The 24,908-nt window shown below is 34.6% G+C and overlaps 1 protein-coding gene across 4 annotated transcripts; it reads right to left on the bottom strand.

The window, feature by feature from the left end:
- Window positions 1-6,871: 6,871 nt before the first annotated feature.
- On the bottom strand, window positions 6,872-21,422 carry LOC147386205 (uncharacterized). 4 transcript variants are annotated; one of them, XR_015171696.1, is made up of 4 exons: window positions 21,061-21,422; window positions 18,300-20,289; window positions 8,197-8,290; window positions 6,872-7,285 (listed from the first exon to the last, which is right to left on the bottom strand). XR_015171696.1 is itself a non-coding variant. In XM_086422142.1 (4 exons), exon 3 carries the CDS (start codon window positions 20,246-20,248, stop codon window positions 18,332-18,334), a length of 1,917 nt encoding a protein of 638 aa, XP_086278268.1. In that variant the 5' UTR covers window positions 20,249-20,289; window positions 20,875-20,953; window positions 21,061-21,421; the 3' UTR covers window positions 6,872-7,285; window positions 18,300-18,331. The 4 variants fall into 4 exon arrangements, 3 of the variants coding, with proteins under 3 accessions (XP_086278268.1, XP_086278267.1, XP_086278269.1); XM_086422142.1 differs by lacking the exon at window positions 8,197-8,290 and adding an exon at window positions 20,875-20,953 and having other exon boundaries at window positions 21,061-21,421; XM_086422141.1 differs by lacking the exon at window positions 8,197-8,290 and having other exon boundaries at window positions 21,061-21,420.
- Between the last annotated feature and the right edge of the window lie 3,486 nt (window positions 21,423-24,908).

Below are 24,908 nucleotides of genomic sequence, written 5' to 3'. Positions count from 1 at the left end.
AATCTACATGTAGGTTCGACATCACAATCAGCATGTTAGTTAAGTCAATTTATTCAATGTCAAGTCACTGTACACTTAGGAGATGTATTTGTAATCATTCTATATGTGTGATTTATTAGTTGTTATAAAAATAATAGAACTTGAAAAAATTGCTCTGAGGCACATAGTAATCTACGTTGTCTTATAGACAACAGACACCCCCACTCCGATTGAACACGAAGATGCAGATGGGTTGTTGACGAACTTATCTTCAGGATACAACAGAGTCCAGTTCTAACACAACTGTATATTTCCTCAAAATTTGCACTATTTTGAGAAAATCTGTCACACAGAATCTCGGATACACGAATGCCTCTTTTTTGTAGAAAATTTTTGAAAAAAAAATTTATTTTAATAGAATTGATCTCCATAAATAGATAACAATTATAAAAATCACACCCATTCGTAAATGGTTTTTTTGAATCTCAATAGGTATGAAACCTATTGGAACTACTAGGCACCTATTCGGATCAAGGAATCCGTTAAGCACCCTTAGGCCCTTTCGAAACCTTTCAGATCGGTCTTGGTGCCTATCCAAAATGGACGGCCCTATTAAATATTTAATTTCTCTCTCTCTCTCTCTCTCTCTCTCTCTCTCGCTCTCTCTCTTTTCTTTTCTTTCTATTATATATATATATATATAATATATATATATATATAATATATATATATATATATCTATATATATATATAAATAAAAAAGAATTATTAAATTTCCATATAGCTTGAAGCCATTAGGAACCCTCAAGAAGAGAGTCTTTGGAATGAAAAAAGAGTTGAGAATAGGTTCTTATTTATAGGTTTAAAAATCCCTCCAAAAACATTTTAAAAAGCAATGTGGGATTTACAAAAAATTTGAAAAAGGAGCCAAAAGAACTTTTACAAATTTCAATCCATGTGAAAAGATATCAACCAATGGAAATGTTCTTTTTAAAAAAATACTACTTTTCTTTAACCAAAAAGTACACCAACCATAAAATAACTTTCAAAATATCATTTTAAAATAAACTAAATTAATTTTATTTGAATCAATTTTAAATAAATATTAATCAACATTTATTTTAACATTAGTGAATAAAATATATTGTACTACGGTGTCGGAGATAAACCATAAAAGGAGGGTAGTGATGGAAAATAATATATGCAGCAATATCAATTAAGATTCTGATAGTTTGGACAAGATCTTGTTTGTACTTGTGATCTCAAACCAATGCCATCAAGACTTGATCCTCAACTCTGCATATTAGTTGATCATTTGTTTTCTCTAATCAAGAATCGATGGATTAATACATTCCCCAAACTCTGGATGATTTTTTCCTACTTCCATGCAATCCATCATATTTGAACTCGTCTTCAATATCTTGCCAAAAACCCTTGATATTTCTTTTTGAAAGTCAATGATTAACTTCAACTTCTCCAAAAATCCTCTATTATTCTTCAGATTGTAAAAAGGGGTAAAACTTTTTGCGCTAGGGTTTAAAAAAATAATGAGTATTTGAGAGAATAAAACAAGAGCGGTGAACTTTGACATTTGGACTTAAAGTTAAATTTTTTGACATTAGAAAATAGTTGGAATCTTTGAATGTGAAAAGGAACTTTTAGAAAAAAGAAACAAAGAAATTTATTTATTTATTTATTTTTTGGAGAGAGATGATACCATGGTCAAGGGGTATGTCATAAATTCTAAAACATGGGAGGTGTCTCTAATAATTAGGAGTAAGGTTTCAATCTTGGTTTTAAAACTCGTTGAGTTGACTTGGATAAGTCATCAGCACTTGATTGAATTTCAAGGTAATAATACCCCCTAAACTTGAATGAACCAACTTTCCAAGTTTACTTGGTCGAGTCAGCTTAGCATTCACTGAGTTAGGTAAAAACTTTGACGAGTTATGTGATTATATATATTAAAAAAATATAATATTTTTATTTAATTAAAAAAATAAAACTTTTTTCATAAAATATGCATTAAATTTAATATAATTTTGTTTAACTCAGCTGAGTCGAGTCGAGTCGAGCATTGGAGTGTTGAGAACTGTTTCAACTATCACAAGCTTTCAATTCTTATCTGGGTTAATAGGCCGGGCCCACTTCATCTGATCCAGCCCATGTGGATAAAAACATAGAGATGCCTTATGTCACATGGTCCATTTCAACCTATTCTTCATTCAATTGGCATCTTGAAATTCGGACCCATATTTAATAAGATAACATCTCTATGTTTGACCCATGTGTCAAAGGTATTTAGAGGGAGTTTGAATGGGCAAATCAGTCTTTTTCAAGACTCCTAAACTATATACTTGATGAGCAATTTGTGAAGAATAATGAAAAGAACCACAAAAGAAGATTTCTAATAATTTAGGGTTTCAATGATTGAGTATGGAAAATATATGGACAAATGATTGTCCATGGAAAATATAAATTTCATTTCTTTGACTTTCCAAGAAAAATCATTTTCCCTCAAGCAATTATCTCCCCTACCCTCCTAATGTTATTCTCTCACAACTGTTACAGCCAAAACTAAAAGCAAACTCTCCTTTTTACACTTTCTTAAGTGTAAAAATCAAAATTAATTTTCTCATGATGTTTTTTTTTTTTGAGAAATCTTTTTAGTTGAAAATGAATTTCCTACAATCATATGGATTTTAGCCTGTATAATTGCATAGAATTCATTTTCTAAGAAAATAAAAATTCCTTTAAAAATGATTATAGAAAATTGAATTTCACCATTTGATTGAACCTAAGAAATGCTCTAGAAAGAGATGGTTTTAGTTTTGGGGGCAAGAGAAATAGCGAGAGATTAACATTAGGGGGCCGGAAAGTAAAAAATCGCTTTGGGTGAAAAATGAATTCCAGGGAATATATGCAATCATATATCTAACACTACATTTCTCATGAAAAATAATTTTTTATGCATAATCATCCAAATCCATAGTAAACTTGATTATCTATATTGAACTTCATAATCTTTATGCAATCATATACCCAAAATAATATTTTTCAGGAAAAATAATTTTCTATGCATCTAGATCCTTAGTAAACTTAATTATCTCTATTGATCTCAATAATCTAGGGTTAAGGGTCCAAATTAAATATGAAAATGACAAGTGTTTGTTAATTACTTTATAGTAAAAAATAATAATAATGATTTTTTGACGCCCCCTTTGACCTACACTTCATCACAGAACCGTGGATCATTTGCCTCAAGATCCCAAGGCAAATGATCCACGGTTCTATGATTTGGGCGTATGGGGGGCATATGTCAGGGGGTGTTAGATTATCACGAATCTAAAAAACGCTTCTTCTTTTGTAAATAAGAGAGGTGGATGAATCTAAGGTTGATTAACCAAAATAAATTATAACTAGTTCGATGTGACACCACATCAAAATTATGGGTTTAGTCAAAGAATAGATTAGTGACATTAATCATTATTTAGGCTATTTGTTTATATAGAAAGTGAGGCTTTGAAGTTGGTACTTTTTGTCTCACACTCTCCATACTTTATTAAAAAAATAATGGTTGCTTTCTAATACTAAAAAAAAATTAAATTAAATTAAATTAAGTGGGCTTTACTAGCAAATGAGATATTTCCAAATGTTTGGCCCTCAATCTTAAATCCAAAATTTGATCTTAAAGAACTCTTAATTTGTTAAGAAATTTTAAAAAATATTCTAAATAATTCTTGATGATGCCGTTAGATTCCCAACTAACCTATTTAACACGATTATTATACTGACCCATGTCATATTTATTTGAGCTGTCATTTTTTTATTATTTAATTAGAACGGACAATAACGTTAGAAACGAATTCACCATCATAAGAGTGAAGGTTGAAATGAAATCCTCATGAAGTATCAAAGATCATAAATCATTGAAATTATAATAATTCAAATCATACATCTTCGAATTAAGAAAAATTAAAAATTCCCACTAACTTTTAGATTCATGGATGAAATTTGACCCAAAAATTTTTTGGAATCACATTTTTAACACCAAAAAAGGCTATTTATGCTTCTTAATATTATAATTTTATTTAAATTATGGGGAAGGATGTGTTGTTGGAAATGATGGTGACTACATATAGAATATAAAAAAATATAATAAAATAGGGCTGGCACTAGGCAGGGACCCTATAGGTTTCCAAAAATGGAAAGATTCTCTCTCTTTCCCAAAAGTCAAGAAGACAATACCCTACACTTTGAGCGCATTGAAGTATGCGAGTGGAACAATTCATGTGGCGCGCGTGCAATTAGGCCTAGACTTAAGAGGGATAACTCTTTAAGATGTTATTAATGTTTATTATTATTATTTATTGAAAATAGTTTAATGAACTCATTATTGGGGAGATATGATGTAAGACAGTATTTGTTTGTGGGGATTATTATAAATATTTTGAACACATAAATGAACATTTTATAATTTAAAAAAATATTAATTAATTTATATAAATTTGGGTATAACAATACTTGTACTTCTCACATTATACTTGTAAAATTATTTCTACAAGTAGTCAACCATATGGTTTTCAACACTAATGTCAATTGGATAATTCAAATACCAATGTTTTCAACTTGTGTAGCATGCAAGTCATGGATGTGTCTATAAAAGATCTTCTTAGTGTTTTTCATTGATCAAGTTGTTCATTATTGAAAATAAACTGTAGACTTTACTCAAGGGACCCGACAAGATAATGGTAATTGAGGGTTAAATTTGATTGACTTACATAAAAAAGATAAAAAAAAAAGAAAATTACTTAAAGGACTCTAGCAAAGGGATTTCTTTCTAATTAGTCCCTAAGTTTTAGGATTTCTCTTAATAGTCCCTTTGCTAAAACTTTTTTTTAAGTCTAATCAGTTCCTGAATCTCACTCCCCACATTACTCACGATTTAAATGCTGAAGGCCTAACTATTCGAACTCACCATGTTCAAACAAAAAAAAAAATTTATAAAGATTTTTGACATTCCAATCTAGTTTCATAACTAAGGACTCGCCAAGTAGGTAGGGAAACATTTTCTCACGTTCCACTAGGAGTTTGATAGGTTAGTATGGACGAGGGAATGTTACCAAATCACGTCATTGCCACCAAAGAACTAGGTAAGTTGCATGTTGTCTTTGGTTCCATCTCTTCTCTTCTTTCCAACTCCAAATCTTTACTTTCTGTTGTTCTTTATTATTTTTAATGTAATAGAAATTAAACCATCATCGACTAAGTTTAGATGAAAGTTAGATTCACCTTTAATGAAGACTCATGCCATATGATAAGACCTTATCTACTACAGTCTCAACATTTATCCAACCTAGATTAAACACAAATTCTTGCACCTAATAAGTATATAATCATTCCGAAAACGACTCCTTAGGCTCAGCTCACAAATTAAGATTCACCTTTAATGAAGACTCATGCCATATGATAAGACCTTATCTACTACTGTCTCAACATTTATCCAACCTAGATTAAACACAAATTCTTGCACCTATTAAGTATATAATCATTCCGAAAACGACTCCTTAGGCTCAGCTCACAAATTAAGCATGAAAATCCTTAAAATCTTCATCTCCAATCCAATGAAAAATCATCGTGTAAGTCCTATCTTGCACGTGTAACCCTGGTTCATACGTGTATGTGTGAAGATACAACACTGTTAGAGACATTTATGAGAAAACATAGGATATTAAACCGAATTTCTATGGAGATTGGGTTGGGGGATTGTTCCAATTATTGGGAGATGGAGTGGAACAATGGGCTTTGACTTAAAGGTGGTGTGATGGTTCAATAAAATGAGTTTCAACTCCATAAATCATTTCAAGAGAAGTCTCACACTTTGTAATTAGTAGGATGGTGACTTTAGTGGTCACAAAGAGCTTTTTTTTTTTTTTTCTGAATGATTGAAAACAACTTTTCTTTTTCTTTTTTCCTTCAAGTAGTGGCCGTCAATATATTTACCTTTTTGGTCACACTTTCTCAACAAAAGAAATAATAATTGAAAAAAAAAAAAAACAATTTCTGCAGAGATATTTACATATTTCATGTATACCTTTTAAAATTTCCAAGCAATCACAAAATTCGGAAAAATTCAGCACCACTTGATTTATTTGCTGATTAATCACTTAATTACTAAATCTTGTTAAACTTTCTTTTAATTTCAAAAATCTTGATTATTTTTTTTCTTAGAAATAGATTAACTTCAACATCTAGGGTAAAATTTTAACCCTTCAGTCTCAAAATTCTATTTGCTTCAAATCTCAAGAACAAGATGGGCTTTTTGGGGTGAAGATCGAAGATGATGTATTTTTTTATGAGTTCATGGCCCATCCTTTTGTAGACTTTAAAACAACCAAAATCAGCTTTGATCAAAGATTTTTAACCATTGGATCAAAGATTGTTAATAGTTTTTCATACCACACTTGGTAACAATAAAATTACAGATGCCTATCGATGTAGCAGTCAGAAACTGAAGATGTAAAGAGCAAAATTGGATATGTGAACTTAATGGCAATCAAGGTTTTCTTTTATCCTATTTACGAGTGTATTTTGAGAAATTAACAGAACAGCAGATTGCTAGGCTAGTCGAACTAGTTGTCTTGAATCTAGGGAGTTTTGTATTTGTGATTTGTGTACTAATGTATTTCAAATCCTCGACGAGGATAGGGGAGGTAAGAGTCTACTTTCCTGCCTAATTTTAGCTCTATTTCAGATGGTTAAGATCCTACAAATTTTATGTGATCCATTCAAGAGGTGGTGAAGCGTGGAATGAGAATGAGAGGACAGGTTGTTCGATCCCACATGAAGTGCCTGATTGGAAGAAAAACTAGATAAAACTAACACTCCAAAAAAATTCCAGAACTAGATCCACAAACACACTACTAACATCACAAAAGTGGATTTTCTCAGTAGTTCACCTTGAGTTTTACTACTTAAGGCTACATTTATGAGGATTAAATAAACCAGTGGTTTCTTGGATCTCTCTAATTAAAATCCCCATTGTCACCCACTTAGTTGGATGAGTGAGTAATCAACATAAACACACAAAAAGAATAGTTTTTTTTTTTTTTTTTTTAACGAAATGCATCTGCTCCGGATCTCTAGGAAGGATAGAAGGAAAGGTTACAGATATCATTCTCAAGATATCAACACAGGTTCACCTCTAGATCTCAGTTGTTGGATTGTTGATTTGATTCTGTCTATTTGGCGCACCATTCTGTGTCTTGATGCAGTCGGTTGGCCCTGCGGTACATAGCCACTCAAGCTGCAATAAATTATGACAACAAAAAATATGTCACAAGATCAAATTCTGGTTAGTTTCACTAGCATTATTGGCAACAGAGCTTAAATTAATACAAAGAGAAATAGTGAAAAGTGCTTTCTAGAAGGACATGAAAAATGTAAAAAATTGACGACTCACATGTAATGTTTAATTTTTCATATCTGTGTTATTTTCAAAAACCACCACCATGATGATGTTATTTAACAGTGTTATTTAGGCAGTTCAGTTGTCAAGGAATAAAAAGTTTCAACTTAAATAATAGCATTACTTAGCCTTTTTTCCTGAAAATAATGGTTTTTATTTATCGTTGTTATTTCAGTTATTTCGGCTATTCAAGTTCAATTCAAATAACATTCTGGAACACGTTATTTCAAACATCTTATAATATTATTTGTAGGTCACAGTCGCACAACAATGACAATTGACAACATTCCCCTAAACATGTAATTGTGTGTATTAAACGTTGCTAAAACACTGATGGAAAATATTACCCTAGCACAAAGTATTCCATTAGCCTAATGTCGAGACAAGATTAGAGGCTACATTCTTTGCTACAATTGCATGCCAAGCATTTAGCAAAATATAGTAAGCAAACAGTTTCAGTTTGCAATACATCACCCTTCAAAAGTTGTGATGCATTGCAAAATATATTACAAAGATTGAGGATTATGAACTATGCACTTTTCAGGAAGCGGTTGTAGCAATTTGGCTCTAGTCACAATTGCCTGCAGAGAAGTCATTAAAGCCAAGTTTGACAAGAAGTCTTCTAGGTAGGTAGTGCACCACTCCCATCTCTTCATGTTTGAAAACATACGTCACAAGTACAAAGACTTCATAGCTAATCACTAACCCTATACCTATATAAAATAAAATAAAATAAAGACACATGTTACCCGTCCAATAGGCAAACTTCTGAAATGAATGATATAGAACAAAACTTTCCATATCAGTTCCTAGTACATCAGCTTCTTGCATTTATCCTTCAAGCTGGCAATATGGTGCATGTAACAAAGGGCTGAAGCGTCAACGTTTAAGTAATTCCTTGAAAGTCAAATTCAAGTTATCAACTTCAACCAATATAATAGATCAGTAAAGGTGTATGAGCTTCACTAAAATCCATAACACAAGAATCTCCATTTCAACTTTCAACAACTATCATCATATGAACCAGTCCAGCACAAGTTAATAAAACTTGGTCCACGTCCCACCAGGCCCTCATATGCTTCTCAGTCAATTAATTTCAGGAGATCAATATATCTTATCCAAACGAATATTTTCAAAAGGGGGTCTTCAAACTTTTCAAGACACAAACTCTTCTACTTAACAGAATTTACTGACTTACCATCATAAAAACAATTATGCATAAACACAGAAAAGTAAGAACACACTCTTTCTGATTTATTTAATTTTATATAGAGTGGACTCAATGACAGCAGCATCCATGTTGCCAACCATGAAGAAACTTGGTACACATCTAGGATGATCGGAACATACAATTCAATGGGTTCTAGAAAGATCTGTGAGATCAAAAGTAGAGTTCTATGATAAGAATGAGTAAAAATCATCGAATCTATCACATTCAGAGATTTATTTTTTCTCTAGCGTCTATAAACCCCTTAAGTAATTGCATTACCCTAGGATACCCAGATACTTCAATATGCACAGTGTACCTATATCAACAAGAATATGACATTGATGCAGTAGTACAGGATACTGCATGGATGTGTACTTCTACTTCAATAGTTCTTCACTTTCTATAGTAATAAATGCTTACTTAATTTCCTTGTTTTTTTTTTTTTGATAAATATAACTTTTATAAATGAAGATAAGGAGTAAAGGAGGCTGAGATAGCCCCCAAACAACAAACCACCATCAACAACAAAGAAAGAGATAAACAACGGAAAAGAAAACACGTCTGACGGAGAACTATGAATCACAAATGCTTCCCCAATTAAATACAAAATCTTGAAAGCACACTCCCTCAAAGTCCTTACTCATCTTCAACCAAAGGAAAATCAACCCCAAAATTTCTAAGATCACTTGTTGAGATGAGCTTTCCTTGCTATGGAATATCTTGTTGTTGCGTTCTCTCCAAAGACCCCAAGCAATGGCGGACGGAAGGATAGCCCAGAGATACCTCTTTCTAGCAGAGAAGATATTGAAACTCCACCCCTTTAAGAGGTCAAAAAACGATAAAGGGACAACCCACTCTACCTGGAATCAAGATAAGAAGAACATCCAAATAACACGAGAGAAAGAACAATGAATAAGAATGTGATTGACGGACTCCCCATCCGGCGAGCAAAGATAGCAAAAATTTGGGATAATCCACCCCCGACAAATCAAATTATCCAAAGTAAGGATTCTACCCAAAGATGCTAGCCATATAAAAAAGGATACCTTAGAAGGAACAAGGGCGGACCAAATGATAGAGGGATAGAAAAAAACCTCACCCGCATTAAGCAAGCAAGAATATAAAGACTTGACAGAGAACTTCTTATCCTTAGCCTTGAACCATTCCCTTTCTATCCTGCTCGTTCTCTCTCAATTGGATTTGATTAAGGAGATCTAGAAGAGATGTAACCTCCATCACTTCCCAATCATTGAAATTTCTTCTGAATCCCAGATCCTAAGAATCGGTGTTCCCGTCCCGAATCAGACATTGCCTTACCGAATTATTCTTTTTCAAAAAGCAAGCGTACAAGGAAGGGAATTGGGTAGACAGAGATGAATTTTCGCACCAGATATCCTCCCAAAATCTAACCTTGTCCCCCAACCCAACTTTGAATCTGATCTCCCTATCAAACTTATCAACACCTTTCAGAATACCTCTCCACACGCTACACTCGTAAGTGCCTCTACTCTCATTACTATACCACCCAAATTTCTTCTCTCCATATTTAGCCTGAATCACTCTCCTCCACAAGTTCTCTCTTTCTTCCCAGAATTTCCAAAGCCACTTGCCCAGAGGGCTTTATTAGTTAGCCTTAGCCCTCTAATCCCCAAGCCTCCATTCTTCTTTGGAGTGCAAACCGTCTTCCACTTCACCAAATGATACTTTCTACCACCATTATTATCATTCCATAGAAAATTCTTCATGAGTCTTTCAATCTTAGCTTCCACCGATTTAGGCAACGAGAATATAGATAGGAAGTAAATCGGAATACTCGTTAAGGTACTCTTAATCAACGTAACCTTACCCCCTTTGGATAGATATTTTGCCTTCCAGGTACTCAGTTTCTTTTTCATTTTGTCAGCATAAATATACAAATAGTATAAAATTGTACTGTAAATAACATGGCAATATTTTAAGTTTCATTGCATTTCACCTACAATTTACGTCACATATTTAAGTGGCCACGTAAGGGCAATTCACAAAAAACCATAAATAATTTGGAGAAAAACAGGTTTTAGAGGCGAAGTTTGCCACAAAGTTCTTCAATGATTATGGAAACAACTATATTCTAAATGGTACTCATTCTTTTACAACCAATTATAACTTATTTGTATAGTCCTATTGTGTCAGAGATAGAACTCCTTGGAAGGACCCATCTCGTGATAGTTCCCATTCTCCCTTTTGTAAGCCATACATATCACATGGGCTGGGAGATCATTCTTGACATAAGAGTTTCTCTAAAATGATATAAATAAAGTAAATTTTACGAACGCATATCCTTACAACAGTGAAGATTTCATAAAATAGAATGAAACGATAGTACAAGAAGTTTTTGGGTTGGAAAACAGTAATAAAATCTCATGGTAGGACAGCTGAGTTAAGATAGGGACGAACGGGATGAAGGAAAATCGAAGATCAGCTAAAGTGGGGATCCTAAAGAGAAGAAGCAGCAACAAGTGAAGCAAGAGAGGAAGGAGAAAAGGGAAGAATTGGATGAGCGGATCTCAATTGTTTTTTTTCTTGGGGTTGGGTGTGGGCGGTGTGGAGTGGAGGGGAGGGGGGAGGGGGTGGGTTCTAGGGCTCTCAACCATAGTAGAAATAAATGTTGGAACTACATTTCCTTCAGTTCTAGAATGTTATTTTGATAAAGCTGACAAATCTTGGCCTCATTTCCATTTTACAAAATGAAAAAACAAAGGAAAAAATGAGTGCCCTCGATTCTTGAACCTGCTTTTTATTGACAAAGGGAGTATGCATTGAGCTCTCAGAAAAATTAATCCATCCATTTCATTTTTTTTTTCACCTGATTGGTGAAAATATTGCATAAAGGGGAATATAGCCAAAAGTACACTAAGAAGGGAAGGTGGGAGGATCAAACAGCATCTCCGTAAGAGTAGAACTAAAAAGGGACCTAAGAACAACCTTATATAGAAGATTTACAACAAATTTATTTTCATATAAAGACAAAATCACGAAACGAAATACTCTAAACTCTGGAAGAATAGAAAACCACCTTGTGAAAATCCATTCACTCCACTATCAAATCCAACATTTTAGTTATATTCCCAAATAGACACAATATCAACAGCCCATTTTTATAAGTTCTAACTGCGCCAGTTTAAAATTTGCTCTAAGAAATTGTCTCATACTCCAATTTCCATCATTCTACAAAGCCCATTCTACGCTCCCGCTCAATGTTGTTAAAAGCAATAGACCATGTCAAACAAGCAAAGCCACTATTTGCCTAGGCTCACTAAGGTTTCTTTTTTTTAATTAGAAAGAAATTCCATTATAAAAGATAAGGAATATACAAAAAGGAAGGCCGAAAAAACCATCCAAGAGCAAAAGAACAAAAAGGACACAACACAGGTAAGAAAGCACAAAGAGACCATAATCTCAACTCCTAACTACTCACAGTCCACTAAGGTTCACTTCATAAATTTATACATATGTAATTGATTAGCTACTTAATTTGGCGAGTACTTAAACTAGACTGTGTTGGTATTTTTTGTACTTATGCAAAACACTTCTAGAAAGGTTTTTTTTTTTTTGTACTTTTGATGAGAAAAAATAGTCATAAAAATGTGTTTGGCAAAGTCATATAAAAAGTACTATTTCGAAGTTGGCTTCAGGTTAAAATTCTTACAGGAGAAGCAAATCACAAAAATCTCTACTTCATAAGGGGATGTTATGGCTAGGATGAATTTAAATAGGTTAAATTTAGACTATGTCTGAAACTACATATGATTCATGGAATTTGATAATAGGTGGGACCCACTTGTTACATGTGTAAAGGCACTAGGTTACCCTAAAACCCAACCTACAACGCACCATGGACTAGACAAGACACTAAAATCATTAAAATCACTGCATCAACTAACTCGTACTTCTTAGATGAGTCAGCAGTCTGCTTGACTTAGATGTCTAAGTCTTCTATGATCTCTCACAATCCAACCTTAAATGCAAAAAGTGGAAATGAGGGAGGAAAGTTGGATGTGGGAGTAGGGAAGCAGATTTTCATATCTATACCCATTTGTATATCTATGTGATGTTTTAAACTCTTCTAATTGGATTATTTTATAAAGTGAGAACGAGCAAGACTCCAAAGTTAGAGGCCTTTAGGATGGAAGGTTCTTGCAACTAAGAATCCAACTTATTAATACTTTGGAGGATAACAAGTTGTTTATTAGTCATATTGAGCTTTTTAAACGTCTAACACTTTCAGTTGAGAAATATCATGTTATAACATACAATGTAACACATAAGTTTTAATCCCCGTCCCCGTCTATCTTGGGGTGTGGAAGACAGGTTTACAAGGATTGGGATCTTGGATTTCGAAGGGCACTCAATGACTGGGAGATTCCGGATGTGTCATCTTTAATCCATCAGATGTTTGGGGCATTCAATGGTTTAGGTAGGGAGGATGGAAGGATTTGGGTTGGGGTAGGGATGGGATTTTTACGGTAAAAAACTTTTACCACCAGTTAACTAGGACAGGTTAGGGGTGCAACTTGTTTTGTTTCAAACCAATAATCGAACCAAACCAAACCAATTGCTTTGGGGTGGTTTGGAACAAATTGCGGAACTACATTTCCTTCAGATCTGGACTGTTATTTGGATAAAGTTGACAAATCCTGACCTCATTTCCATTCTACAAAATGAAAAAACAAATGAGAAAATGAGTGCCCTCAGTTCTTGAACCTACTTTTTATTGACAAAGGGAGTATGCATTGAGCTCTCAGAAAAATTAATCCATCCATTTCATTTTTTTTTTCACCTGATTGGTGAAAATATTGCATAAAGGGGAATATAGCCAAAAGTACACTAAGAAGGGAAGGTGGGAGGATCAAATAGCATCTCCGTAAGAGTAGAACTAAAAAGGGACCTAAGAACAACCTTATATAGAAGATTTACAACAAATTTATTTTCATATAAAGACAAAATCACGAAACAAAATACTCTAAACTCTGGAAGAATAGAAAACCACCTTGTGAAAATCCATTCACTCCACTATCAAATCCACCATTTTAGTTATATTCCCAAATAGACACAATATCAACAGCCCATTTTTATAAGTTCTAACTAAGTCAGTTTAAAATCCTCTCAAGAGATTTTCTCAGACTCCAATTTCCATCATTCTGCAAAGCCCATTCTATGCTCCCGCTTAATGTTGTTAAAAGCAATAGACCATGTCAAACAAGTAAAGCCATTCTTTGCCTAGGCTCACTACGGTTTCTTTTTTTCAATTAGAAAGAAATTCCATTATAAAATTTAAGGAATATACAAAAAGGGAGGCTGAAAAGACCATCCAAGAGCAAAAGAACAAAAAGGACACAATACAAGCAAGAAAGCACAGAGAGACCATAATCTCAACTCCTAACTACTCACGGTCCACTAAGGTTCACTTCATAAATTTATACATATGTTATTGATTAGCTACTTAATTTGGCGCGTACTTAAACTAGATTGTGTTGGTAATTTTTGTACTTATGCAAAACACTTTTAGAAAGGTTTTTTTTTATACTTTTGATGAGAAAAAATAGTCATAAAAATGTGTTTGGCAAAGTCATATGAAAAGTACTCTTTCAAAGTTGGCTTTAGGCTAAAATTCTTATAGGAGAAGCAAATCACAAAACTCTCTACTTCATAAGAGGATGTTATGGCTAGGATGAATTTAAATAGGTTAAATTTAGACTATGTTTGAAACTATATATGATTCATGGAATTTGATAATAGGTGGGACCCACTTGTTACATGCGTAAAGGCACTAGGTTGTCCTAACCTACAACACACAATGGACTAGACAAAACACTAAAATCATTAAAATATCTATATCAACTAACTCGTACTTGTTAGATGAGCTAGGGGTCTGCTTGAATTGGATGTCTAAGTCTTCTATGATCTCTCACAATCCAACCGTAAATGCACAACGCGGAAAAGAGGGAGGAAAGTTGGATGTGGGAGTGGGGAAGCAGATTTTCATATCTATACCCATTTGTATATCTATGTGATGTTTTAAACTCTTCTAATTGGATTATTTTACAAAGTGAGAACGAGCAAGACTCCAAAGTTAGAGGCCTTTAGGATGGAAGGTTCTTGCAACTAAGAATCCAACTTATTAATACTTTGGAGGATAACAAGTTGTTTATTAGTCATGTTGAGCTTTTTAAACGTCTAACACTTTCAGTTGAGGGATATCATGTTATAACAAACAATGTAACACATAAGTTTTAATCCCCGTCCCCGGCTATCTTGGGGTGTGGAGGATAGGTTTACAGGGTCTGGGATCTTGGATTTCGGAGGGCACTCAATGACTGGGAGATTCCAGAGGTGGCATCTTTAATCCATCAGATGTTTGGGGCATTCAATGGTTTAGGTAGAGAGGATGGAAGGATTTGGGCTGAAGTAGGAACGGGATTTTTACAGTAAGAAACTTTTACCATCGGTTGACTAGAACAGGTTAGGGGTGCAACTTGTTCTGTTTCAAACCAAGTACCAAACCAAACCAAACCAATTGCTTTGGGGTGGTTTGGAACAAATTGCAGAACTACATTTCCTTCAGATATAGAATGTTATTTGGATAAAGCTGACAAATCCTGGTCTCATTTCCATTCTACAAAATGAAAAAACAAATGAGAAAATGAGTGGCCTTGGTTCTTGAACCTGCTTTTTATTGACAAAGGGAGTATGCATTGAGCTCTCAAAAAAATTAATCCATCCATTTCATATTTTTTTTCACCTGATTAGTGAAAATATTGCATAAAGGAGAATATAGCCAAAAGTATACTAAAAACGGAAGGTGAGGATCAAACAGCATCTCCGTAAGAGTAGAACTAGAAGGGGACCTAAGAACAACCTTATATAGAAGATTTACAACAAATTTATTTTCATATAAAGACAAAATCACGAAACAAAATACTTTAAACTCTGGAAGAATGGAAAACCACCTTGTGAAAATCCATTCACTCCACTATCAAATCCACCATTTTAGTTATATTCCCAAATAGACACAATATCAATAGACCATTTTTATAAGTTCTAACTGCGTCAGTTTAAAATTCCCTCAAGAGATTTTCTCAGACTCCAATTTCCATCATTCTGCAAAGCCCATTCTACACTCCCGCTCAATGTTGTTAAAAGCAATAGACTATGTCAAACAAGTAAAGCCACTCTTTGCCTAGGCTCACTAAGGTTTCTTTTTTATAATTAGAAAGAAATTCCATTATAAAAGATAAGGAATATACAAAAAGGGAGGCCGAAAAGACCATCCAAGAGCAAAAGAACAAAAAGGACATAATATAGGCAAGAAAGCACAAAGAGACCATAATCTCAACTCCTAACTACTCACAATCCACTAAGCTTCACTTCATAAATTTATACATATGTAATTGATTAGCTACTTAATTTGGCGGGTACTTAAACTAGATTGTGTTGGTATTTTTTGTACTTTTGATGAGAAAAAGTACAGTCATAAAAATGTGTTTGCCAAAGTCATATAAAAACTAAAAAGTACTCTTTCGAAATTGGCTTCAAGCTAAAATTCTTACAGGAGAAGCAAATCACAAAACTCTCTACTTCATAAGAAGTACTTTTAAGAGGATGTTATGGCTAGAATGAATTTAAATAGGTTAAATTTAGACTATGTTTGAAACTACATATGATTCATGGTATTTGATAATAGGTGGGACCCACTTGTTACATGTGTAAAGGCACTAGGTTGTCCTAAAACCCAACCTAAAACGCACAATGGACTGGACAAGACACTAAAATCATTAAAATCACTGCATCAACTAACTCGTACTTGTTAGATGAGTCAGCGGTCTGCTTGACTTAGATGTCTAAGTCTTCTATGATCTCTCACAATCCAACCTTAAATGCACAAAGCGGAAATGAGGGAGGAAAGTTGGATGTGGGAGTAGGGAAGCAGATTTTCATATCTATACCCATTTGTACATCTATGTGATGTTTTAAACTCTTCTAATTTGATTATTTTACAAAGTGAGAACGAGCAAGACTCCAAAGTTAGAGGCCTTTAGGATGGAAGGTTCTTGCAACTAAGAATCCAACTTATTAATACTTTGGAGGTTTGGGGAAGAGGGGGAGAGTCTTTGGAAAAAGGTAATTGTAGACATCACAAATTTGGAGGTTTGCTGTTATTTAGAATTGTAAGATTCCCCTATTGGGTAACTCCCCTGTTACTCACCCCTACGACATCACAAATTCAGGCGCACCTAGTTTAGGTGATCCTTCCGAGGAGGCTCAGTGTCAGGGCCTTATAGATGATCAGTCCAAGCTTCCAGGAGTGGAGCATGGGTATTACTAGTAATGAGGCTTAAACTAGAGTTAGGTTTAAGTCTTTAGCTGTCGTTTTTGTTATGTAATTATGACCACCATATTATGTCATTACTGTTTTATGTATATATGTCAAGTGTTCTGATGTTTGAGGATATGTATCTGTTCTGTTAAGCAATAATCAGGTAAGACATAGTTATATTATTTGTCGTTTACATTTATGTATTGATTATCATGATATAGGTTTTATATTATGCCTCGGGATTCAACTTGGGAATCATGGGGATTCGGGTTGAGTTTTTGGGGCGTGACACGACCTATGTCGGTTTAGTTCCAATTTGACCTCAAACCGAACCAGGTGCAACCCTAGGACAGGTCAGCCTCCTCCCTCATGTGGCGATTTGGAGCCCTTGGGTTCCGTCTAGGTATCTCTTTCTTTGTGTGGGCAGCAGCTGGGGGGAGAATTCTGACTTCGGATCAGTCAAGGAGAAGAGGCTTTGCAGTCCAATTATGTGTTGTATGTGCGGGAGAGACGAAGAATAAGTGGACCACTTATTACTTCAGTGTGACAAGAGGGCTGCTTGTCTTCTTCTATCAAAGAGGTGTTTGATTTGTGGTCTCAATTGATTTACTCCTTCACTAATTTAAGTGGATTATGTGGAGTTTTGCTCCTTTCACTATTGTCTGGGGGATTTGGAAGGAGTGAAATGGGAGAATTTTCGAAGATAAGAAGTGCTCCGTAGAAGACATTATTAATACTATCTTGTATTTGCTTTTCTTCTGGTGTAAAATTTTTAAGGAGCTTAGAGGGGTATTCTTTGAAGATTTTATGTTTAGATGGGATAGAGTTTGTAATCTTTCAATGGGTGTTTAGCTTGTCGGTGGTATTTGGGAGAGTTCTCTTCATTTCTTGTGCTGGTTAACTCAACCAGCTTTTTAATATTATTTCTTTTACGCACTCACTCATGCACGCACAGTAAAAAAAAAAACTAAAAGGTTAAAAAAATGTATCGTAGCACAAAAGGAGAGAAAAATCAATGAGAAGACTCTGTCATTAAAACAAAACAATATATATATTGATTACTTCCAAGAGGGAACCAGCTCTATAGTTGCAACAAAAGCATAAATATATGGGAAAGCAAAGCAGTTCAGTAATCCTGAAGCCCCTCAGATGCTTCAAACTTATAATATTTTTTCAGCAACAATTTCAAGCACATATGATATCTCAAACAAGGATCAATCCAAAAGGAAAACAAAATCAACCAAAATGACGATTGACAAAGAATATAAGTTCATTATAGTAATTACCTCTATTGGATGCGCCTGAACTACCACTTACATCAGTTCTTTTTCTTATTTTTGGATTTGGTGGGAATCTTTCCATATTTCATGAGTCTCAATTGTGATATTTTAAGTTCTGCCTGACGGTGTCTTCTCCTGCTTCGCTTAGACACTGTACCCACTTCACCATTTGATTCCTCCAATTGGGCTTTCCTTTGCTCCGCAGCACCTGTTACCAATGTTGTTGAATGGCCATAGCCCTTCAAACTATGCTTCTTACCAGTTTTTTGGTCTTGGGCAACTAACTTATTCTTCATTTTCTGGTTGTACCTCTTGAGCTTATGAACCTTCCATTCATTTTCCCTATAAGGAGCGATTTTTTTTAAAGAAACATACTGATTCAACTCCTTGTCATCCATCATTAAAATCTCGGAAGCACTCAACCCATATCTTTGAGATGGAACCGACGTATACTTGAACCGCGTTTTTAGGTCTCCTATGGTATCTTCATAATCCAACTTATAGTACTCATCAAAGTTATTATCAAGTGCAACCTTCTCCAAAAGTGGGATTTTACGCTTCCTCTTTCTTTTACCCTCTTTGGGCAACTCTTCCTCATTTTCTTCGTTGTCATCCGAGAGGTCAATATCCTTTCCATTTGCCTTACGTTTTAAGATTTTCTCTCTAGCTGCTGAGAACCCATCCCCAGACCCAGACCCACACACATCCCAATCTTTTGGAAGCCCAAGCAACTCATCTTCTTTATCAAAATCAGGTTTTTCAAGATCATCATCGTCACCACCTTCCTCGCCATCGCTGCAAAAACCAGGGTTCGCATCCTCTGCATCATAGTAATCCACATCAAATGCTTCCTTCATCTTCCGATCATACTCCTCGGGATCAAAATCCTCCTCTAAATCATCTTCATTCAGCAGGCAAACCCCGCCATCCGTTATACCTGCAATAGCCCGTATTTTCTCAAGCTTCTCCAATATCTCATTCTTCTTTAAATTCTTCATGTGTTTCAGCTCTTCTTTTCTCTCGAATTCTGCTTGAGCCATCCTCTCCTCCTTACTCTTCCGTTGCAGTTTACGGGCATTTGTTTTCTTTCGTACTGATCCCTCCGTGAACCGAGAATGACCCAACACCCGATCCCCAGCGTTCTCTTCAAACCGGAAATTATACTCCGACTCATATTTCTCTTGCTTCTCTATCGCTTCCTCATCATCCGAAATACCATACAAATCTTCGCCTGAAGGCTTATTGCCCTTATCTTTGTCGATCCACATTTTGTTCAAGAAAAAATTCTTCAAAAACTTCTCATTCTCATCCAAATTCTCATCCCCACCAAAATACTCATCCAACCTCTTTTGTACTTCACGGGTATCTTCGCCCCCCTCCACATCGCCACTGTTAATTTTCTTCTTCTCTATCAGCAAATCTCCATCATCATCACCATCAAAAGCCTCGTCCACGGCTTTCAAGAAATCCTGTCGAAGCTCGTCTTGTTCTTCAACATAGCTCTTTACACCTGATTTCAACTCCTGTTCTTCAAATTCAGGTCCTTCTTCCATCAATTGCTTTGCGACAACATCCTTCAAATACATTGGCCTCTCCTTACCCAATCTACGCTTCTTGTTGTTTTCTTCTTCATTTTCCGATTCAGATTCAGATTCAAAGAGTTTCGCATCTTTTCGATTAATTATTGGATCATTCTTCTTAACCCTAACTAGGGCATCTAAGAACCGTATATCACTTTTATCTGAACCAATCAACTCCTCATCGTCTCCAATATCAGATTCGGAAGAAGAGTTTTCTTCGGAGTCTTCGACAAGTCCTCTCTTCTTCAGCTCCTCCAATCTGTGCAACTCCTCTCGTTTCTTGTTGTGCTCGTATCGCCTAGCGAAATCTTCATTGGTTTCGATCTTCGAAATGTCTTCGTTGTCGTCTGAATCGCTGAACAATTCAATCCCCATTTTAACAGGGTTGGGCTTCTTAAAAGTAATGGATAGAGATTCTGCATTTTTACAAAATAAACATATAAATGCGCTTGTGTGGGTAGAATCAAAATATACAAGAATGACACATAAAAATATATAATGCAGCTATTGTCTCATTCACAATGGTGGACTAGTAGTATTAGTAGAAGAGTTTGGAGGAGGGAATGAAGTTGAAGGTGGTGGACTAGTAGCACTAGAAGTTGGTGGGACTGCAGCAGGAGAGGAATTTGGAAAAGGAGATGCAGAAGACTTCTTCACCAAACCACACAATTTCCAAATCTCATTTGATGTAATTTACAAAATTAGCTATAAAAATCCCCCCAAAATCTCAACTACAAATTCCCAACCACCAAACAGTCATAAACCTCCAAAATCTACAGAAAAGAAATTCAAATCCAAATCAACAAACACGTTTTTAAGCACAACCCAGATTACCAAACAAAATTTTGGGAAAAACCTAGATCACCTCAACTGGTATAGAAACACACAAATCTAAAGAAAACGACTAAATACCAAAATTTCCAGGAGCAAATGCAGCAAACCAAGACCATCAAAATGGGGAGAGAGAAAAACCCAAATGACTCAAAATCCTGCAACCTTACCTACATCTCTTTTGGTCAAAGCTCTAACAGCTATGAATGATGTTTGAAAAATTCTGGTCGAATTCTCATGAAATTTCTTCTTCTCCAGAACAACAAAATTGAACCCATATTATTTGATAATTTATACTATTGGTTTTTTGAAGGAAAAAAAAAAACTGAAGAATGAGAGAGAGAGAGAGATGATACCTCAGGTCGTCTCCTACTCGAGTTCGCTTCCTTCGTTCTACGTCTCTAGGGTTTCTTCGCCTCCGTTCCACAACTCTAGGGTTTTCTGAAATCAGATTTAATTCGTTTGTTTACTCGAGTTCGCTTCCTTCGTTCTACGTCTCTAGGGTTTCTTCGCCTCCGTTCCACAACTAGGGTTTTCTGAAATCAGATTTTATTCGTTTGTTTACTTGGGGTGTGTAAGTAGCAATAGCTGGTCCGCCAATATCATCTTTTCGGAAATTTTGAAATAATGAGAGAAAAACTTGGAATGTAAAATATTTTTTTCTTCTCTTCCTTCCTCATCTCTCCACTTTTGGAGAGAATCAAGTTTGACATTTTTTCCCTCCTCTTCCCTCCGCTTCTCTTCTTTCCCCATTTAACAATCCAAACAGTAGAAATAGAACATAGTCTTAAGAAACTATCGATTGAAATCGAAAATCCTAATGTGAATTCGTTGAAAACTTCCGTATTTGTTTGGAAAGTCTTTGCAATTTAAATCGCAAAACCCTAATAAACCATCCCAGTGTCTTAAAATATGGAAATAATCCTTGAGAGTTACTATTGCCACACCAACTTAAAATCATTAATAAACATTATGGGGTGTGAGAAGTAACTCCAAAAAAGATTAGAGCTCCCCACCTTCTTCATTATCAAGGGGGAATGACTTCTCATTAAGTTAAGATTTTCATTCCATATCTTCTCCTCAACAAACACAATATGCCGATGTTTACGCTACAATCCACGCCAATTGTAAGGTTTACATTCTCCATCATCTCAAGCAACACAATTCGTCAACATTCACACCATGATCCATGATGGCCAAAGCCACCACCATTCTCTCTCTCTCTCAAAAACTAAATAAGAATATGTCTTCAATCTCAATTAGAAAGTTGGTTTTTTTTTTTTTTTTTTTTTAATTCCTCCTCTTTTCCAATGGAGTTGGAACTCTATATAACTCCAAGGTGAAGTATTGTAAACAACAAACCACAAAAATTATAATTAACACTCACCGTCAACTTTCAAAAGTTGAACACTTGAAAGTGCAATCCTTAATTATTAAACACGCCCATAATCTTTTTTCCTATCCAAAAAACTTGCATCAAATTCATTTCCCATAATTGGATACTAAGGGGTCAATTTATAAAAATCTCCTTGGTTACGGGATATCCACATCTATAAATTAAGATTAGGAAAAAATGTGCACATTAATGAGAACCCTTTATTTATGGGGTCTCATTGGAAAAGATGTCCAACCTTTACTATTATAATGAGAGAAAGCAGAAAAAAATGGTTCGACACCAAAATTTGAGTGGCCAAAATTGCCTCCACTTTAATATTTAAATTTAATATAATCAGGACTATTTTGGTAATAAAACTAAGATAAGTGCAATTTACACATAGCTTAGTATTCAAAATTACAAAAGTGCATTTTTTTTTACTGTGTAATCTTCAAAAACCCTTTAATTAATATCTTAAATTACAAATAAGCCCTTTTGATACTTGTGTCTATGTTCGCACAAGTCACCTTCTAGTCTATTATAAAAAGCCAATAATTGTCAAAATCATTCGATTCCATGTGTGATGAACAACATTATGGTGAAAGATTATATGAAAAAAAAAAAACCCATAAAATTTAAGGGTTATTCTACCTCATGGTAGGTTTTGATTGGGAGATATTTCTGGGCTTTAGCTCAATATGATCTCATTAAATTATGTAACCATAAACTTTTAGGGCGTGTTTGATTACAGAGAAAATATTAGTTGGCAAATCATTTGTCAGATAAATGATTTTGAAGGCAACTAACTTGTCAAGCAAATCTTTTTCTACTGTTTGGGCATATCATAAAAACTTTCGTGAAAAATTATTTTTGTTGTTTGAATTACATAAACTATATATATATGGAAAATGTTCAGCACCCTACTATTTGCCCTAGATGGGCTACAAGTTTTGGAATGGACTGATTTTTGATGAGGATGATCTCTATGGTGAGGAGACCATCCTCACTAAAAATCAGCACATTCCAAAACTTCTAACCCCATCAAAAATGATTTACAAAAAATGGACAATTCACGATTCTTCAACTTGTAATCATGGGGCTAGAAGTTTTGGAATAGGTTGATTTTTAGTGAAGATGGTCTCCTCACCGTAGAGATCTTCCCCACACAAAATTAGCCCATTCCAAAACTTGTAACACATGTCCCACAAAACACGTAGGACAAAATGTAGGGTAAATAATAGGGTGTCGAACGTGCTCCTATATATATAATTTGACTTTTGGAATGATTATATAAAAAATAATGATAAAATTATTTTTTTGAGAAAGATTTGAATCATTACACCTCAGTTTCCTAAATTATTAGAGAATTACTATTTGCACCCCAATTTGTTTAGAGAGCCACTATTGGCACCTTATATTTTAATTATTCCACCCCAATTTCTTAAATTATTTCACACCAGGATTAAAGATTAAGCCACATTCTTTAAACATTAGAACGGTTTGTTTTAAAACCATTATTTTTCTATGTTTTGTTTTTAGTCTCTCTCAAGACTCATTTCTTTTATAAAAAAATGCAGGTGTCAATCATAGGAATTGTAAAAAGAATTAGCATCTCATTCATCGGAGAAAATTCATTTACAATAAAAACTTCTTTGATCTGTTACTGGAATCATCAGATTTCTCAAACCATATTTCTTTCTATCAAAGGCCTCACCTTTAAATGTTATCGACTCCACAAGAGTTACGTCCTTAATGTGTATACTCAAAATAATTAAGAAAATACAAGAATGTATTCCTTGTACATGTAAAATGTATGCAACTAAAGATCCCTAGACATCAAAGTGTAAAGTAATAAAGTAGAATGCAACTAGAGATTGTTGTAGCCAAGTTCTAAAACTAGAAGGCCCTTAGGTGGAACACAAGGATTGGGGTGATGGACAAGACTAAGACTACTACAAATGAAAGATAAAGAAGAAGAGAGAGAATTGTTGGTTGCAAGTGATTAATTAGTGTGCAATATTGTTTATACCAATAATGGTGGACAAGATTGATGTAAGGTCAAGAAGAGAAGGGCTAAGGCATTAAGAGTAGCCTATCCCTTCTCATTTGTTTTTTAGTAAGTGCAATCCAATGAAATGAAATATAACTAATAAATTATTCTCCCACTTAAGATATAACAATAACAATTCTCAAATAATTTTAATAAAGATAAGCATTATCCATGCTTGACATGAGAAATCAAACAACACAAGAAAACTCACAAAAGATTAATAATACCTCCTTACTTCATTAATCCTAAAAATAGTCCAACAATGGAGTATATATGACATACATCATGAAAGATACAACATAAGACACAAAAGGGGTGAAGGATAAATCTCAACAATAATCCTCAAAATACATTACATGGGTACACTCTCTAAGTCACAAAATCAGAGAGAGAATGAGCATCCTCTCTAGCCCTAGTAAGGGTCTTAGCCTAGTATGGTAAAGCCAAAGCAAGACATAAAAAAGAAATACAAGATGAAATAAAGTAGAAGTAAAGGAAGAAGAAGAGAAATCTCCCAAGCTCCTAGCTCTAAATGAATTGAGACCAAGTCAAAAGATAAAAAATGGTGGAGGAACAAAGGTTTAAGTAGAGAAAGTGAAGTGATGAGGTGGCTAATGAATAGATGAAGAATAATGGTGACATGAAAAAATGTGATTTTCAAGTAGTCAAAAAGAATCTTGCCATTTGATGTAAGTAGGTGAGAGAAGTTAGAAAAGATAACAAAGAAAAGCTTAATAAGGGAGGCATTGGTTCTTGATAAATGTATACATGACATAAGG

This window comes from Akebia trifoliata, chromosome 14, assembly GCF_017979445.1.
Source record: "Akebia trifoliata isolate Shusen 1 chromosome 14, ASM1797944v1, whole genome shotgun sequence".
NCBI classification, from domain to species: domain Eukaryota; kingdom Viridiplantae; phylum Streptophyta; class Magnoliopsida; order Ranunculales; family Lardizabalaceae; genus Akebia; species Akebia trifoliata.
The sequence above is the reverse complement of the archived record's forward strand: the minus strand, read 5'-3'. Positions and strand labels throughout refer to the sequence as shown.

Excerpts from the sequence above, each read along its gene's own strand:
- LOC147386205 (XM_086422143.1), bottom strand. The coding sequence starts at position 20,248 with ATGGGGATTGAATTGTTCAGCGATTCAGACGACAACGAAGACATTTCG.